Source organism: Micropterus dolomieu, linkage group LG04 (assembly GCF_021292245.1).
Source record: "Micropterus dolomieu isolate WLL.071019.BEF.003 ecotype Adirondacks linkage group LG04, ASM2129224v1, whole genome shotgun sequence".
In the NCBI taxonomy this organism is placed as follows: Eukaryota; Metazoa; Chordata; class Actinopteri; order Centrarchiformes; family Centrarchidae; genus Micropterus; species Micropterus dolomieu.
The window spans coordinates 4705165-4724796 of NC_060153.1; the positions used below are offsets into that span (position 1 = coordinate 4705165).

At 41.9% G+C, this 19632-nt stretch overlaps 1 protein-coding gene across 1 annotated transcript in view; it reads left to right on the forward strand.

The window, feature by feature from the left end:
- The first annotated feature begins 373 nt into the window (after positions 1 to 373).
- Positions 374 to 19632, forward strand: part of LOC123970275 (voltage-dependent T-type calcium channel subunit alpha-1I-like) — a 46368-nt gene continuing 27109 nt past the window's right edge. The window contains exons 1-10 of the mRNA XM_046048266.1: positions 374 to 562; positions 2632 to 2909; positions 11457 to 11550; positions 11743 to 11876; positions 12260 to 12357; positions 13489 to 13648; positions 15384 to 15696; positions 15795 to 15887; positions 15986 to 16565; positions 18565 to 18941. Of these exons, the coding sequence (XP_045904222.1) occupies positions 533 to 562; positions 2632 to 2909; positions 11457 to 11550; positions 11743 to 11876; positions 12260 to 12357; positions 13489 to 13648; positions 15384 to 15696; positions 15795 to 15887; positions 15986 to 16565; positions 18565 to 18941 (2157 nt within the window). The 5' untranslated portion in view covers positions 374 to 532. The remainder of the gene's footprint in view (positions 563 to 2631; positions 2910 to 11456; positions 11551 to 11742; positions 11877 to 12259; positions 12358 to 13488; positions 13649 to 15383; positions 15697 to 15794; positions 15888 to 15985; positions 16566 to 18564; positions 18942 to 19632) is intronic.

A 19632-nucleotide genomic window follows, 5' to 3' on the forward strand; every position in this document is an offset into this window, starting at 1 on the left:
CAATGAATTTGTTGACACTAAAACTAGCCAGAAACTCACCTGTTGTAGGCTAATTATGCTACACGTATAGGCTATCCAATATGTGACTAACGTCTTTTTTAACCGATATTTTGACTAAAATAGTTGTATTTCTCAAGCAGGTGGTTTAATGTAGAGTGTAGTTTCCGGGACTAGTCTTATTTTGAAGTTAAAATCCGAGTACCTCCGGTCTGCCTCTCTCCGGCTGGCTTGACGCGGCTCTCCCTCTCCGTGGTGCGCCTGAACTCCGGTACCTGACACCGCAGAGCGTGTCCAGCGGTTGAGGGGACGCCGACGCACAGAGAGTCGCTTGGTCCTATTTAACTTTTACTTTTGTTATTAAAACTTCTGCGTCATATTCCCCCCTTAATATTTTTTTCTTTTTTTCATCCTCACCACTGACAGACTGAGTTTGGATATCGGTAGGGGAGGAGGAGGCAGAGGACCAGCGGGCTGCTCTCAGATGGAGCACCAGGGCTCCTGGAGCTTAGGGCGCACGGCGGACCCGGAGTGAATGACGTTGGTGGATGGACGCCGCTCCCCGGTAAGGACGGCAGACAAAGTTTTTGGTTTTTGTGCCTTTATATACTTTTTCTTTGCTCTCCTGTCCCGGGCACTGCCGTGGGTGAATGTCCGGGGCACAATAGAAAATGTCCAGGTCCTGTGATGTCGCTCCTTGCCAATGGCGGTGTTTAATGTGAAATTAAATGATATTCTCATGCAGTTAGAAATTGCCTGTAGCAGCTTACTGTATGAGAAGTTATTGGCCATATCTTACTTTATGTATTTTTACATCATATAATATGACAAAAATGTTGAGACTTATATTAAGGTGATTGGTTTCATATCATTCTACAGTTTATTATGATTAATTAGACTGTTTATTGTTTGCTGCACCCGAACCAGAGTAATGCTGGAAATGCTGTTGCCTCATAGATGTCGTCGGTATGTGATAAGGGTCGGCCTTCAAAAGGATGTAGGCCTATATCATTGTAGGCTATAACATCAAGAGTAAGAAGAAAATGTTTATGGAGATTTTGCTCTGGTTCTATTGAGCGTGACGCTATTGTGAATTCTTGGCAAAGATTTTGTGCAGTTTATGCATTTGTAATGAGTGCGAATGAGTGTGAATATAAAACTTAGTGGTTTTCAGAGGTCTTACAGAGGTATGAATATATATTGTTCTGGTGACTGGTTGAGATTCTATAGGAGGATTTAATTTCCACATGACCTAGCTGTTAGCAAAGGAAGCTCATATTGAGGTTTTTAAAAATGTTTTGAAAGAACTCATCAGCAGGTTTTTAACTGTGCAGAAGAATGGCTTTCTTTCTTTTTTCAATTGTTAATTGATGTCTGCCCAACAGCTACCATTGAATCACAACAAAAAGCCTTAAACTGTGCGGCCCTGGATACAGTCTAGGCTATGTGCCCATAATGAAAACACACAGGAAAGAAGCTGGCAGATTCAATCTCATTATTTTCATCAAACACACACAGATACACTTCTCTCTATGCTTGTCCTTTCACTCTATAAACAGAGTATATATGCCTGCATGGACTCCTGGTTGGCCCATGCTCCTATTGTCCTGAATCTTCTTTATGTTAGTTTTCCAAATAATCTTGCTCCAACTTAATAGCAAATTGGTAGGCTTGGAATAAATTTGCCTACATCTGTGGGGATCAATAAGCAGTGGAATGAGCACACGGTGGGCTAGTGGGAAGCGTTTGCTGTGTACTCATGACAATGTGGACTGTCACATGCCCTTTTCCTGCCAAAGTCCACTGCATACTGCCCAAATAAAGCAGAAAATGTGATGAAATTAATACATGATATCTGAAGCCAAAGAAAGGAATCCGCTCTTGTGATCGTGCTCTTAATTTAAACAGAGATTATCATTCAATCTGACATTTCCTACATTATTTTCTAATGCTTCAAGAAATTCCAGTCAGTACTTATAAAAATTAATCACAGTCTGTTGTAGCTCGACAATGTCACTGTGTTTCATGAGATATTTTATCTCGATAAACCATCGTGAGTGGAAATTTATTGTAAAAGAAAAAGAAACTGAAGAACTGACAATATCACTAGCCAACCCCAGACTTTATTCTTTTCATACCAATATGAAAAAGCCGTCTAAGCTACTTTCTCCCTGCAACTCCAGATTGTTTAAAGCCAGTCTGGATTAAAAACATCAACAGTAATGCCCTGTTGTCATTACTGCTGTACAGCTGTGGGATTATATTGAAGGGGACTAAGTGCTTCCTGTTGTCTGCACTGAATCAGTGTTTGCACCTTTGCTGGCTTCTATTAGTTCATTCTGTTTAGATTTATGTAGATTTATGTTTCCTGCACAGGACTGCTTTCTGGCTATGATTCGTCTCCTGAAGGTCACTTATTGTTTCAGAGAAAAACAGACAAGGGTTTTTTTCTCTGCTGCTTTTCTAGAGGGTAAAGGGTCTCGTGGACGGGATGGCAGGCTTGACAGTCAGCGCAGTTCTGGTTTGTTTTGGGGAGCTATACAGTGTCAGTCGCACACACAGACACACACACGCGTGCATTTATATGTTGTTGTGTCCTGAACAGTCTGCCGGTGCCCCTGCACCCTCTTTTAGGTACAGGCTGTTCACAGCACGGCCATGACGGGCACCCAAGAGCCAGACGTGTATGAGCAGCACGGAGGACCAACACAGAAGGAAGAGGATGAGGAGGAGGAGGGGGAGAAGGTGCATGTGTCAGTTGAGGGAGAGGAGAGGGAGCAGGACGGGGAGGAAGAGGAGGAGGAAGAGGAAAAGGACGAGCTGCCGTACCCATCTCTAGCACCAGTGGTACTTTTGGTTCTGACCCAAAACAGCCCACCCCGCTCCTGGTGCCTTCGAGCTGTCTGCCACCCATATCCTTCACTGGCAGGAGTGCACGTGAAGCACTGCAAACGTGTGTATATGTATGAGTGTGTTTCTGTTTATAATTTGAGAGAGAAATTGTCTGTTTGTGTTTCAGCTCTGTGCTTTCTCAAAGCTGTTGTACCTACAAGGCTCCTAGCACCCAGATGTTTACTTAAGTTTAAAAACAAGGGAGACGAGAAGAAGGTTAGTATTGTGCATTTCCACGTGAGTGTGTGTGTGTGTGTGTGAGTGAATGGGTGTATGGGTGTTTGGAAGACCTCAGGTATTTCCTTGGACCCATTAGCTGTAGGAAAAGATGGCTAACATTTTTCCCTTATTGGAGGTTTCCATAGTGACAAGCCCTAATGAATCTCCAGGGTTACAGTCGCCTGTCAGTAGCATTGTTACTGGCCTCCGTTTATACAGCAGAAGTAGTCACAAATAGTAAAATCCCTCCCCCTGAAACACGCTCTGCTTCTGTCTTCACTGTCTCACCACTCATTCGTCTACCTGTCTCTCACTCTCTTTCTCAACCGCTATCCACTTCTGCTGTAGTCGTGAAGGTGTGAGTGTGTGTATGTGTATAGTTATCAGCGCCCTAGTGTGTATGAGCAGCTATGAATACTCCGAAGCATGCATAAACGTCAGCAACACCTCAGGGATTTGTCAAGGCTTGTCCAAATTTAATATTTTCCACTGCTTATGACTCCATGTGTGAGTGCCTATGTGTGCGCGTGTGTGTTCCTCTGCTGCGTGCACGTATGTGGATATTTGCCACCGTCAGCACTGTGTTCTCTATAAAATATAAATACATAATTGCTGAATAAATAAAAACGTACACCAAGAGAAAAAAAACAACAACTACAATTGCCATGAACTAAACTCATCTGTAGCCTGCTGGGCTGTTACCATGGTTGAATCCCTGAACATTGTATGCTCACTGTGTCAGCACTAACTTACTGGATACACACAAAAAAAAAACACACACACACACACACACACACACACACACACACACACACACACACACACACACACACACACACACACACACACACACACACACAGCTTGTGAATGCCCTCACACAAACGAGGGAATCTCCCATGGAGAGGCTCTTTAGAGGAATCACCTGGTTGCTTGGTAACAGTGTAGCGCTGGCCCGACGGCCCAGTTACTTCCGATTGCAATATTTGTTTGTTTTTATGAGTGTTTGTGTCTGTCTGTCTTTCCGATTATGTGTCCGTAGAGCACAGCTACTGGCACGTTTCCCATGTTTATATATACGTTTGTACCTCATACTTACAGTGTGCGTGTGTGTTTGTCTGGGTCTGTGTTAGTGTGTGTGTGACTGTGAGTGATCTGCGGGGGAAGTCATGTGGGTGGACGGTGTTCGACAGGGACATTAATGTGAGCGCACTAGGAGGGGGGTGGGAGGGGCAGTCCCTAAGAACTGTAAGTCCCTCCTTGCTCGCTGCCTTTTATTTGCACTCAGTACATATTACAAATTAATTTCCTATCTTCTGTCCTTCTATTTCCTCCCTCTGAGAAACACAGTCATTCTCCTATGTGCCATGTTTACAACATACTGTACGTCTCTCCACCCTACAGCACATCTAACAAATTTATTTGGAACAAAAAACAAGATGGGCTTTTCCTATTATATAACACTCTCTTGTATTCCTTCCAAGCTACGTTGATTTATGTTATTTCTTTGGGGAGGAGACAGTTAGATTCACTGTAAGTGTGTAACAAGGGGCCTACTTTGTGAGGTGCTGAGCTTTTCATATCTCCCACCTTTAATGTGTAACATATGATACACACAGAAACATGTATACACATGTGGGGAGGTGCTGGAGCACACGCACACACACACACACACACACACACACACACACAGGAAGGACATATCTTATTCAGCAGTGCATGAAACATTCAGAGCGTTTCCTTTTGTTTAAAGAGAAAAGCTGTATCTGTCACTCCATACAAGTACCTTTTTCTCTGCCTGCCTTCTGCCTTTCTTCTGCTCTCCCTCTCTTTTCTTCTTTCTCTCATCCCCCTTTACTCAATATCAATCTCTTGCCTTTCTATTTATCCCTCTCTCTTTTCCTTTTCATAAACTGCTTCTTAATTGGGTTGAGATATGTGTGTGTATGCGCGTGTGTCACGGGGAGGGGGGGATAGGGATGATGATAGGGAGACAACGATAAATAGGAGGAGGTCTCATTCAAAGTAGGTGAGCTGTCAGAATCATTTCAGCCAATTAACATGATTCCAGCAAGCGTTTCCATGGTTACCAGCTGTCACACTTGTAGGGGGTGGAGCCAGAGGACTTGACAACTTGACAGTAACGTAACTTGGCCCAACTTCATTTCAGACACACACACACACACACACACACACACACACACTGCACATGACAGACTTTGAGCATAACTAGGTTATGTTTAATCAAGTCTGTGTGTGTGGATTCCAGAGTGAAAGTGTGTGTCCAAGTAGCAAAGAGCATGAGGAAACCAGTGAGCAGGTTTCTCCTTCATGCACAGTAGTTCACATCTGAGGATTTCCCATCCAAACCACATATATTGTAGATTTTTAATTCCCCAACTGCGATTAATATAAAGTAATTGTTCTCCTAATTCAGTTTCACTTTCAAGTAATGCACCCTTTGTGGGGTTCATAAGTTGTAACTAATGCTTAATCAATAATTTACCAATGTTTTATATATCAGTTAAATTCCATTAATAAAAAAACCTTTGGGTTACCAGGTTGTAAAAAATCCCATTAGCTGGTGTAGCATTACATTTTTTTGTCTTTTAAAACAGCTCTTAAAGGTCCAGTGTGTAATATTTAGGAGGATCTATTGACAGAAATGCAATATAATATACATAACTATGTTTTCAGTGGTGTATAAATACCTTACATATGCCCCTTACCACTGCATGGTACCAGCTCGACTCTCCTTGACTCTACTCTCCTTTTTTTTGTACCTGTACCTGCTACCTGGTACTTTTTTTCATATCACCTCCGTCAAGGTTCTAAGTGAGCTGAGTTGAGCTAAGGTGATACTAAAAGGTGACTTGAAAACACTGCAGACTACTGATTGGTCAGAGGGAATCGTCACTAGTCACTGTATCATCATTGTGCAAGCCAGACAGAGGCCAGCAAGAGAAAGTTTTTATATTTTACAATTTCTGTATGTTATTTCATCACTAAATCTACTTATGAGAAGTTTTGAGGTGAGAAATCAACTGTGTAGATTTAGAATCTTGACAGTTTTATGAAAATTGATGGTGGATCAAAAATGTGCTTGAACGTTTCCGGAGTTGAGGAGCTCCGCAAGTGCCGTCGGGGGAAGTTAACAAGCCGCCGCCGGGGGAAGCTTACAGACAGCTCTGGTCCCACAGTCACACAGACCACTGCAGCCAATGTGGCAGCCAACTCCAGCGACAATGGCAGAGGAAAACGCAGCTTCAAGATTTAACGTTTTAACTTAAATCAAGAGACAGCTGTGTGTGGGTCGCGTATGTGTGCGTGTTGAACATTATGTCGTGGCAGCTGTGTGTGGCGTTGCTATCTGGACCAACTACATTGAGGGATATTATGTCTGGGTTCTATCTGCAATGGAAAGTGGATGACGGCAGGCCAAAACCTAGTCGAATAGAGTCGAGCCGAGGCGAGTTGAGCTGGTACCGGTAATGGAAAAGAGGCATAAATGAACCGCTAAGTTTATTATTACCGCTATGTTTTTATTACCTTAGAATGAGCCATTTCTATCTACATACACCACTGGTCTTCTTGCATGGATGTCGCCATGTTGCGCCGCCATGTTTCTACAGTAGCCTAAATGGACAGAGCGTGTTGCGTCATTACGTTGAATACGTACAAAGAAAAAGAAGATGTAGTGGTGGTTGTTGTCTGGTTTATTAGAATTTAGAGAAGAAGTGAAATTTGGACAAATGGAGTACCACATATATTATTTAGCACAGGAGCCGACAGAGCTTCTTTTAGGCCCTTGGAAAGGGAGATATTAGCGGTGACTAATTCATGTGATGTCGGAATAATCAGAATCTTTTTTTCCTCGTTAAATCTTTATTGCAAAAAGAGGAATAATGTGTACATGAGACATAAAGAAGTATACAGAACTTTTGGTTTGTGCAAAATCCCATATTGTATATATATATTTTTCAAACATGTAATTTGTAATATGATTATAACTGTTAACTTGCTGTCGATGTTGAGTGAACTAGATGTCTGCGTGTTGTTTATATGCTCTGATAATGCTAATCCAACATGTCTTTGTAGTAGCGTCCATGTTGATTCCTCATTCCAACTTAAGAGCACATGAACACACATTGAAGTCGGAAGAACAACTTCACAACTCGAGAAATGGGACCATCTGAGGAGCACGTGAATGCAACTTGAACCACTGGTTGCAATTCACAACCCCCACCACTAGATGCCAGTAAAAGTTACAGACTGAACCTTTAAATTCAGAAGGACCCCTATTAATGACTTACCAATACAATAACTGCAGACTTAATGGCTTATAAGAAAGAAACAAACTTGTGACACTTTATCAGTGACTTCCTAACATTTATAACTGCAGTGTCATGCAGGTCATGATTTTATTACTTTCTAAATTCAGGTCTACAATTATGAATGTAGTATTTTTTTTAAATCCAATCTTTTGATTTTCTGGTTTTGTCTCTGGTTGGACATATAAAACACAATCAGAAAAAAACCCCATATGTAAACGGAACTGTATCACAAAGAAAGAAGCAACAAGATATACTAAAGTAAAGTCCATGAATAAAACTCTCTTATCAAAGTTGTTGGGTTCATTAAAATATATATTTTTCCATAAAAACCCAATTTGATAGACCTTTTAACCACTGACTAAGAGTTCATATTTTTTTTCTCAAAAAAACAGCAATCCTATATTCACCATAAAGATATTCGATCATTAACCAAAGTTTTGGATAAATTGAAGTTTAACCTGATGATGGTGTTGGTGAAAATCACAACATCTCAATATACAATAAACCAATTTTCCTGGCAATTCATCAAAAACCATTGCTACTTTATTTTGTTTTAAAAAAATGTGGGTCATTTTTTGTCTCTGTTGGATAAAATAAGTATAGTGTCAAACAGGAAACCTGAACTAACCAGCCATCAAAGCGCCCATACTTGTTTGATACTTTTCACTCAAAACCACAAATGAGAACGTCATGATGGCGCTATAGGAAAAGTCAGAGATTCACCGAAGTCATTAGGATCCATCCTCTGGGTACCATGAATGTCTTAACTAAATTTTACAGCAGTCCATGCGGTAGTTGTTGAAATAGTTCAGTTTGGATCAACGGACCAACTGACATTGCCTTCCACAGTGTCATGCCGCTAGTATAGCTAATTAAAACATACCATAGGGACTCACGGGTTTCTCACCATGTGATAAGCCAGCAGGTCTGCAATTATAAATGTTAGTAAGTCATTAGGGAAGGGATTTTTACAACAACCCATCAAATCTGCAGTAAGCACATGTTAATAAGCCATTAATAAATGGGGTTTGGCCCAAATTCTCTGCAAAGCTTTTCCCGAAGGTAAATGGTCAAATGGTCCACTGGAGAGATCTTCTTGATGAACTTAAGAGTTATTTAAAAAAAAAAAAAACAAGTGCCATGCTGGAGAAGGATATTACACCACCCAAAGAGATTTTTACAACAGCCCAAGTTGATCTTCTTTTGAACTTCTAACCTTTTAGAAAGGGTGCGATATGAGATAGTGGTACCACACTGGAAAATCTAAAACGTTCTCAGGCATGCATGAAGAAAAAATTAATCTGTTCATAGCTTGCGTGTATCTAGACAGCCAGCATGTCCGATAATCCTTTTAGGTTAATGAACATATAAATATGTTCCTGCACGCTGGCTTTAGCATGGAGAATCTGATCTGATGTGATCTGATATGACTTATAATGTCTCCCTGACCTTTATTACTGGTGTAGGCACTCAGTGAGAGAGAGTTCAAGAGGGGGAAAGCATGGGAGGTGGGTGGGGTGGTTCTTGGCGAGTGAGGAAAATGAGAGGATGAGGCAATTAGGGAGGGAACGTCAAAGCTTGGAGGCCATGTAACTTTTTCAGTTGTTTACACTTAAGAGCTGGAATTGTCAAGGTCTTAACCTCTCTCATCCCACTGTTCAGCTGTGCTTTTTATTTTTACTCAGGCATCAAGCCATTTTTCTTCACCCCTTGTCTAATTGTCCTTGTTTCTTGCCCCCTTCTTTTTTCTCCTCCACCTCTCACTTACTGTATCTATATCTGTCTCTGTCCATCTCTCTGAAGACATTAATTGTTAAGTGTTAAGTGTTGTTGTAGTTTATCTATAGGCAGAGACTCAGGTTTCTGACAGAGAAGCTAAAGCACTACCCAAGGGCAGAGTAACGAGGGTGTATCTGCACGGGAGAGGATGAGAGAGACAAAAAGATATGCGAGAAATTATGTGGAATAAAGATGGGAAATTATACTGCACTATATAAAGGAAGAGGGATAGACAGAGAGCAGGAGGAGCACAGCGAAGAGAAAAATAATTGGGCCAAAGAGAGGGGGAAAGGGCTGTAGAGGAAAATGAGAGATGATAGAGGAAAAGGTTGAGTGTGAGGGGAGATAAAGGAAAAGCAATGGAGAGAGTGAAACAGAGAGACAGGGGAGAGGACGTTCCCTCTGTGTTTCATCACTGATGTTGAATGATGGACCAACTATGGAAATACTCCCATCTCATCCATCACTCACACCTTGACCCTGCCCCGTCCCGTGTTTAACTATGCATGCGTGTGTCTGTGTGTGAATGTGTGTGTGTGTGTGTGTGTGTGTGTGTGAGAGTGTGTGTTTTATGGGACACACAGGGTTATTTAAGCTGCTGTAACGTATACAGATGGAGCAGGATTAAAACGACCCTCCTCAACAGTGAGGAAATGAGGAAAGGATGCTTCAGCAGGTGCCGAGGGGCTGAAGGACATAATTTTCTATTGTGTGTTTGTCTGTGTTTGTCTGTGTTTATGCGTGTGTTTGTGTTAATTGTGTTCCAGTCCAGACAGGATGCAAGCGGATTGTGAAACTCAGAAGTCAGTTCCCACGGTGAGATGGGGGTTCCCATGGCAACCACAGCAAAGGGAGGACACTGGATTACCCTCTCTTTCTCTCTCCCACCCTTTTTCTCTCTCGCTCTCTCTCTCTGTCTCAAGGGTGATAAAGGATTGTACTCTCATTAATTTTTCCGCCCTCTCGAGAGCAAAGTGTCCGGGCAGGGGACTTTGTGTGTGAGTGTGAATGTGTGTGTGTGTGTGTGTGTGCACATGTGTCTATGTGTTCATGTGCATGCTCCGGGCTTTGTTATGTATGCGTCCTTGGCTCTTGAATACATCCCTGTCATCGATTCAGCGGTTTTTCACATTTGCGCACAAATACGAGTGTGTATGTGTGCTTCTGTGTTTGTATGAACACAATCATTCCTTTAAGTTTCTACTTCAGACTATTTTCCCCTTTAAACCTCTCTGCTTTTCACTTCTTTGCCATGCTCCTTCTTCCAGTTTGACAGCTAGCAAGCAACACAGATGCACAAACACACACCCTAAGCAAGTTTACATTTAGACTGACTTCAAATGTCTTACTGGCTTATGGTTTCATGGTAGCTGTCCCGCTTTTGTAGTTGTGAATATTAAACATGTCAAAATGTCCTGTCAGTAGTTGTGCTTGTGAATGAAAGTTGATACATTTGAGCTTATTATTGCAAGTTTCTACCCTTATAAAAATGTCTTTTAGGTTAGTACATTCAGTTCTGTGCTTGTAAATTTGATTTCACTAGCTGGGAGGCACAACATCCACACATGGAGTTGTGTGTGTGTGCTCAGACAGATATTTTGTAAGTTCAGTCCGGTATTTTTTGTACAGTGCAAGATAGATATGACTGGCCAGTCAGTATCCTCAGGATTTCCTCAGGGTTGCTATAGACATTACCATTGGCTAGATACAGATGGGTGACAAAGCCAAAAGAAAAACCTGAATTAATTAACGGAGAAACATAATATATGCAGATGACAGGGCAGGAAGGGTCACTGAATGCTTTGATTAGAATGAAAACTGAATCATATTATATGGTCTTCGGAGTCACCAGGTCTCAATGCGAGACTTTGGAGTGATGTGTGATTCTCCACCACTAGTATCAAAACACCAAATTAGGAAATATTTTTTGGAAGAATGGTGTTTATCACTCCAGAGTTCCCAAGAATCTATGACAAAGAGAAAAAGGTTTTTCCTTTAAATTGACACCCATCTGTAATCATCATTATTATTATTATTATTGCTCATTTGGGCAAGGGGGAGAACACCTTGGCGGAGCTGAAGTGGGACTTGTAAGTGGCAATCTACTTGGCTTGTTGTGATTGGTTGAGACTCCTGTCAATCACCCTGTTGCTAAATTTGCTTCATGAAATGTGCTAATATTATGTTATTGTAATGTTCAAACTCTGCGGTGGTGCTGTTCCTTAACCTTGTGACACATGGTTTGAGCGTGTGAGCATTTTGGCCATCCTGCTGAATTGTGTGACTCTAGGGATGTTCCAGCCCTGTGACCACACCCCCTACTTGCTGCAGGTAAAGCACACTGACACATTCACACACTCACACACACACAATCTGGAATTACGAACTAATTATGTTCAGCTGTGAGACTTTATTATCAAGGGCCTGGAAAGTTTTTGCTTTAATTTCCCCCCTTAATCAGTTTACACTAATCCTCTGGGTGTGTGTGTGTGTGTGTGTGTGTGTGTGTGTGTGTGCGCGCAGGCTCTGGATGATGGGATCTTTGTGTTTTTTGCCGGGGAAATGCTGATGAAAATGGTGGCTCTCGGAGTCATAGGTCAGAGCGGCTACCTGGGCGACACATGGAACAGATTGGACTTCTTCATTGTTATAGTGGGGTGAGTGTTTAAAAGACGCACACACCCGCATGCACACGTACACACGCGCATGTGACATTAAATATGAGCCAACAGTGTGTGTGTGTATGTGTGTGTTTTGTGTAAAGCTTAGACACTTGTTTAATGCCAGTTAAATGTCAAGCGCGTGTGTGCGCGTGCTTAGACGTACCGACGGAAGTGTGCGTGTGTGTGTGAGACAGCTCCCTAGAATGACAATGGCATCATTTGGTCCTGCGAGACAGAGACCTCAGTGATTGGTAGTTAGAAGGCTATGTATCCCAGAGATGCTGCGATCTGCTGGATTCCCTGCAGACGCTCAGGGTTTGCCAAGGTCAGGCTGATCAGGATGCCAGTGACACAGCGGTGGCTTTCCCTCTCCGCAGAATGCTGGAGTACTCGCTTGATGGACACAACGTCAGCCTATCAGCTATCAGGACAGTCCGGGTTCTCCGCCCACTGCGAGCCATCAACAGAGTTCCCAGTGAGTTTTTCTCCTTTTTCCTCCAATACACTGCACTCAGAAAGTTTTAAGACATTTTTTATTGCCTTTCATTGTTTTGGCCCTGTGCTCAAGCACATTGGATTTTAAATTAAACAGTGACTGGGAGGTTAAAGTGCTGACGCTTATTTTTTTGGTTGGTTTACAGAGTGTTCACATCCAGTTTGGGTGAACAGTAAAGGACATACCTGACTTTAGGACAATGCAGCCAGTCAAAGATTGTAAAGAGAGAAAAAACGAGGGCAACTTAGTGGATTTTTATGGTCAAACTGTAAACGTTTTTGACTGGAAAATTTGCTGACCTGACAACAATCCAACTTATCGTGTATTTGACTTGCTGAAAACCAGAATGAAGCAGAAGGCACTGACTGAGCAAAATATTAAATATGGTGACTGTGCAGACTTCTTTTAGGTTACATTAACTTGTCCAATCAACTTCCTGTCCCTTATAATTGGTGGACCATGTATAAAATGGGACGCTACACTGTTCATCTGATGTGGAAACACCCTCAGCTGAAAGTCAGCAACCTCATTAGTCGCAGCCAAGACAATGAAAAATGTGTCTCTGTCCTTGTACTCTCTGGCTGCACTGTAAATTCCACTTCATTTCTTAACGTGAGCTATTAACAGCAGCTTTGCTATTGATGGACGCATGGGTAAACAAATCAGGACACAGGGCACAAAGTCATGGAAATCGTTGTGAGACTTGTGTTCTTCTTAACAGCTCAGTGCACAAACCTTCTTTTTTTTTTGTTTACTACACTCCGTGGCCTTGGCTCAACTCAGAGTTTTTGTAGAATTGGAGAGTGTGTTTGAAGTAGCCAAGTCAAGAAGCAGAAAAGAGGAAGATTTTGTATCTGGGGTCTTCAGCAGAGTTAAGCGGAGGCAAATCATCAGTGTTTGAACTCTAATTATTTGCCATTCGATTAATTGCACTGCTCCAGTTTTGTGCAGACATGCATACATTAAGACATTTTTCCTGTCTGGCCAACACTTCCTATGACTGACATTTTGCCAAAGTTTAGGTTTATATGTAGATGTGCTAGTCTGCACTGTCTCGTGCACAGTTGCCTATGGTGTTTGTGCTGCATGTGTGCTTGTGTGTGTTGGTAGGTATGCGCATCCTGGTGACCCTCCTCCTAGACACACTTCCCATGCTGGGCAACGTGCTGGCACTGTGCTTCTTTGTCTTCTTCATCTTCGGCATAGTCGGTGTGCAGCTGTGGGCGGGGCTACTGAGAAACCGCTGTTTCATGGGAGAGGATGTCAAGATGTGAGTTACTATAGAAGCCGGCAGATGTCACAACAAGGGATGCACTGGCCTCGTTACTCTGAAGCCCTTCTCTAATGTTTGCTCACTACTGATTAGCTTCTTTCACCCAGCTATTATTTCTAAGAGGGGATCAATATCACAGAAAGCCTGATCATGTTTGTTCTCTAATCAGCTCAGTCTGGGAGGAAGTAAATGTGTAAATGTGTTTCCTAATACAACCTCCAGCATTATAGATCACAAATCAAGGGATTAAGTGAATTTTGAGTGTTGTTACTCAGGCACTCTCAGTGGCTAATTCAGCACAGACCTTGATGGTTTCTCTGTCACTCCTGTTCTCTCCTACATGATCTTTCATGTCATGCTCAATTTCTGTCTAACTGACACTGTTACACCATCACTCTCACTCCCACTCACATGTTCACAAATGCAGTCACATAATATCACATAACATCAGATGACATCATGTTCACATTCTGGTCTCACATCTGCTCAACCATCCCGCTTAGATGATAATCCCTGGTTTATGAAGAGATAGGGCTGCATCGAAAACATCTATTATACTGTTGTTCTATGTGGAGTAGTAGTTTTATAATGAATGTACAGTTCCTGCTGTAACTGAGTAATTATACTTCAAGAAAACATGCTTTCAAAGTAAAAATAAATTAAACAAATCTACACCACAATTAGATATAATAGAGCAAATAAACGTACAGTGAATATAATAAAACACAATGCCCATGATACAATTTTTAATAATTAATAAAAGCCTTTTTGAAAATGATAAGTTTTAAGATGTGATTGTAACTTAAGAGTGAGTAGAACAGACACCATAAAAAGCAACAACATATTTATTAGTTTAATTTTACCACCGAGGCAGGAGATGCATTTCAAACATACTGCAGCTGTCACAGGAAAGGCAATATCATATTGTTATTGGCTCATGCGTTTATCACATCTGGTCACATTAGCCTGCTGTACAGTAGCTTATACATTTTCACTGAAAACTAATCCCTCACTAGATTTTATTTTTGGTCAGCAATTTGGATTTTTTTCTGTTTCATAAACAACAAAATGACCTTTCCTAATGAGAAGTGAGGGAGCACCACTCCTCTGTGACCCCTCACTACACCACAGATGATTGATTGCTTATCTCTCCACTGCACTCTCGCTCTCTCTTTTCTTCTTTTCCCTTCATCTGTATTTCTCTGTCTTTCCTCATTTCTTCCTTTTGCACCGTTTTTCCAGAAAAAATACCTTTTGCACAAACAAAAGGTCAATAAAATGATTTATCTTCTGAAAAATTGTCAGAACTTTACCTGAATTTGTCCAGAAACTTACTCTTTGTATTTTGTTATTAGTTTTTAATCTGCATCTGAAAATAGTCCTCAATAAATGCAAATTTTAATCCTGTCTGAGTAATGACTGCTAAAAATACAGTGTCCAGCTCTTTTTGTAAAAATAAAACTATGATTATATTTTTCTATTATATTATTAAGATTTACGCCTTCATAAGAACCAAATTGGCTTGGAGTGCCACAGACAGGAAAAGGATTTGGGAAGTACTGCGAAACAGATTCTAGCATTTCATGGTTTTGGGCCTTTTTGGGGAACTTTTTGACAATAAGGAAACCTCTGTTTCGTTTCATTACTGTATACTAGTTAATAATTTCTATACATATGTGATAAATAAAATGAAATAACATAGTTTAAATCACTTTCTGCCCTTCTTCTTCAGGAGATACAACATTTCCTTCCTGAGTGGCTACTATCGGCCAGATGGCACCGATGACCATCCATTCATCTGCTCAATGGAAAGGGAAAATGGGATGCTTCGGTGCACTGATGTGCCTCGCCGCCGTGTAGCCGGGACATCCTGCTTCCTGGGAGCTGAGGAGGCCCGTCCAGGGATGGGACTCAGAGTAGATGAAACAGCGTCATGTGTAAACTGGTACCAGTATTACAATGAGTGTCGGGCTGGGGAAATAAACCCACACAAAGGAGCTATTAACTTTGATAACATTGGATATGCATGGATCGCCATTTTTCAGGTAAGCATTTTTATACAGGGACACATATTCAATCAATGAATGTTATGCACACTACACACCAAACTTTACTCTGTGTCTGTGTGTGTGCTTTCATTTAGGTAATTACTCTAGAAGGTTGGGTGGACATCATGTACTACGTTATGGATGCACATTCTTTCTACAACTTCATCTACTTCATCTTCCTCATTATAGTAAGTAGACACACAACCATAAAAAGTGACTTGTGTAACAGCTAGATGACATGTACTGTACTGTGTGTTACAACGGTGCTTAATGTGTGTGTTGTCAGGTGGGCTCCTTCTTCATGATTAACCTGTGCCTGGTCGTCATAGCAACCCAGTTTTCTGAAACGAAGCAGAGAGAACACGCCTTAATGAAATCGGAGCAGCACGCCCGCCAGCTCCACCAATCAGCTTCCACGCTGGCCAGCGACAGCCAACCAGGTAGCTGCTATGAGGAGATCATCCGCTACCTGGCACACCTGGGCCGCAAGGCGTGGCGACGACTGTCCCGCTGCATCGTTCAGACACACGCACACCTTCACTGCGTGTGCGTGTGCCAGAAAGACAGAGGCGGTGGAGCTGCCAGAGGGGGTGGAGCTGGGGAAATGAACGGACTTGCCCACCGGCACTCAGGCCACGTGCCCAACGACCTGTCACACCTTCATCAGCTTTACCACCATCATCACCAGCATCATCACCAGCATCATCAGCCTCAGACCGAGCCTGTTGTCAGTAATGGAGGGAATGGGTTTAATTATCCCTTCATATCGCCGCTCTTCAGTCACCTTGATGCAAAGGGCCAGGGCCAGAAGAGCCTTGTCGCCACAGAGACTGTCAACAGACAGACGCAGCTGGTGGTGGAGCACGGTGAGAACGAAAGGGTTTGTGTGTCTTAGTGAGTGTTTGTGAGTGCTCTCAAGGTCATAGTTGGTCAACCTGGGCCTTACAGGTGTGGAAGCACAGATTTGGAGGCCCTTGGCAAAGACCAGCACTGGGCCCCTTGTATTCTAGCAACGTCAGCAGTGCAGTTGTCAACAAAGGTTTAATGTGCCTCTTTTTGTGTTTGTGTTAGAGAGATTCAGGTAGCTCTGCTTTGTTTCTTTAAATTCAAGAATTTTTTTTTGAGGATCAAATGAATTCAAATTACAAATGAACGTATTTTCCCACTTACCCTCAGTAGCATTTAGACATGCCGCTCACAGACTTGTGCCGCATGACACAGGGGAGATGAATTTAATTTTGTTTTGGTGCCCAAAGCAAAGCATTATAAGAAAGAAAAGAGCTTCCTGCACTCCTGCAGAGTCTGCATAAGTTTTCGGTCATAGACCTTGATGGCCTACAAGGCAAACTGAATGCAAGAACTCTGTGGTGTATTTATACATTCAGGTTATTAGCCCCAGGGCAACACATCTGTGTATCCCTTACACTATATTATAGATACTATAGGATATTGTAGTCCTATAGTATTTGCTGTTAACACAAAGATTGAGAACATGGGTTAAGATGTATGAAATAAATAAAAGAGAAACACACATTTGCAACAGCAAATAGTTTAAAAAGAAAAATACTGTATGTCAAATCAAACTATTTCAGTCAAGCCTAAAGGTTGCGGTGTCTCCAGACAATTGATCCATAACATTTCTCTCAGTCCTAGCTTTCTGTCCACATCTCCTCCTCTGTGCAGCTAAACATGTTTGATTCCCAGAAATCTGAAGGGAGACAAAGGATAAGAAAGCGAGTTTTAGGATGTGAAAATTTATGAAATGATTTGCAACAAGACATTACCTTTTTCTGACCTAGCAACTACAGCAACTGTCCTTGAGGATTTTAGGGTGTTGATTTCTCAGATATGAAGAGTTTAATGTGGTACTCCATAAAACTGCACTTCTATAAACATGGGGGACTCACTTCAGGGGAAACATAAAAATGGATGGTCAAAATCACAGCAGCAGAAGCCAAGATATCTTGTCTTTTAATCCCTTGTTTGGGTCATGTTCCAAAAACACAACACATCTTGCACACTCTCAGCTGGTAATGCAGGCTTTTCATTAAAAATGTTACAATTTCAAAACTTTTCAAAGCTCCTTCAGTCTCAGAAGACATACAACTGTTTTCACAGTAAATCTCCCCATTATGTATGACTTGACATTGATGTGTAAAATTGGTTACATAACAGAAAAAAGACATATCAAATTTGAATACAATTTAGTAATAAATTCTAATTCTGTCTGGGACACTTCTCATACACAAAAAAACTGAGTAGAAATTATTCAGTATGCTGTTACATGCACCAGGGCCAAAATGCTGAAAACCACAGCTCTAGATGCTCTAGTGTATTTTTTGTGTGTTTAGTGCAGAGCCAATTTTCAGTAAGTCTGACTGCTGAAAGTTTCGTTGCAGCCCACATTATCTATAGACACACACCACAGAATGACTAGATTGGATTTACTATATCAGTCTCTAGTGAAACATGAATTTGTTGTAATTGTGATGACAAGTGAACTGCTCATGCTAGATTAGTGTTTGTTGTTGTCATTGGAGCATTCCTCCCAAGCTGCTTACTAATGAATTCCACTGAAATCTTACTCCCACTTCACTCTACGCCCCTTCCTCCCAACACACACGCACACACATGCACACATCCCTGTTCTAATAAAAGAACCCCTCTACACAAAAGCATCCCGACTGCACAGTAGCTCACATGTTATTGAATTTTGTCTCCCAGAAATGAAATGAAGTTGCTCACTTTTACCAAGCAGAGAATATATTGAGTGCAACATACAGAACCAGCTATTCACTATGCCCTTTGTGCATGTATGACTTTTGCAACCCGTGTCTATATCACCTCCTCCCTCTGTCTGTGCAGGTGGGTGCACTGGGCATCCTGCATTACCGTTGCCAGGTGAAGTCTCAGGAGAGTCCCCAGTATGCCCGTATTGCATCTACTACAACCAACTTAGTGTCAGTGAAAATGTTAATGAACAGATTGAAGACCATCATCATGGGTACAGCAACTCATGCCATGGCAACAGCCCATGTCATAGTAACAGCCCATGCCGCTGTAGCAGCCCATGCCGCGGTGATGCACAGGTGCCTGAACCAAAGAAAAGGCTATGCAAGCGTTGCTGGGCGGGACTCCGAACTAAACTAGATCTCATCGTTGGCAGCAGATACTTCAACAGAGGAATCATGATTGCCATCCTTATTAACACACTTTCAATGGGCATAGAGTACCACGAACAGGTATGATTGACAGGAATGAGTGTGTGTGTGTGTGTGTGTGTGTGTGTGTGTGTGTGTGTGTAAGAGGCTGCATGCATAGCTTTGTGCGTGCCTCTTGCAGATTGTATGTGACTACAGTTTGATTGAAAATGGATGTGCTAATCATTGTGTGTGGTGGGCCAATGAACTTACCCTCCAATCAACACTTACAGCACCAAGCATATGGGATCACGAAATGTGTGCGTGTGTGTGCGTGTGTTTGTGTGAGTGTGTGTGTGTGTGTGTGGGTGGGTGTGTGCGAGCATGTATCAGGAGATGGAGAAACTCATAAGACCTGAAGTGTTAATTAAAGCGTGACCCTGGGACAGGAGAGAGAGTGAGCGTTGTACAGACGGGGTAGAGTGAGAGAAGCTAGCTAGAGCGAATGGAAGAGTGAGGAGGAGAAGGAGGAGGACAGATCTGACATTGTGATTGGCTGAAAGGCAAGGATAGACTTTGGGAGACGGGGGAAGATTGCATTTCCTAAACAATATGACAGATCTGGATGGCCTTAACTACTTCAATGACAAAATGTAAGGATAAGGCCAGCCCTATTTTATCCTTCTTTTGTTCTCAACAAATCTCCTGAAGAGACCAAAACTAACAATGAAAATGTAAGAATGAATAAAGTAATATATGAATATGTTACCAAAGCCTGATATAGCTTTTTTTT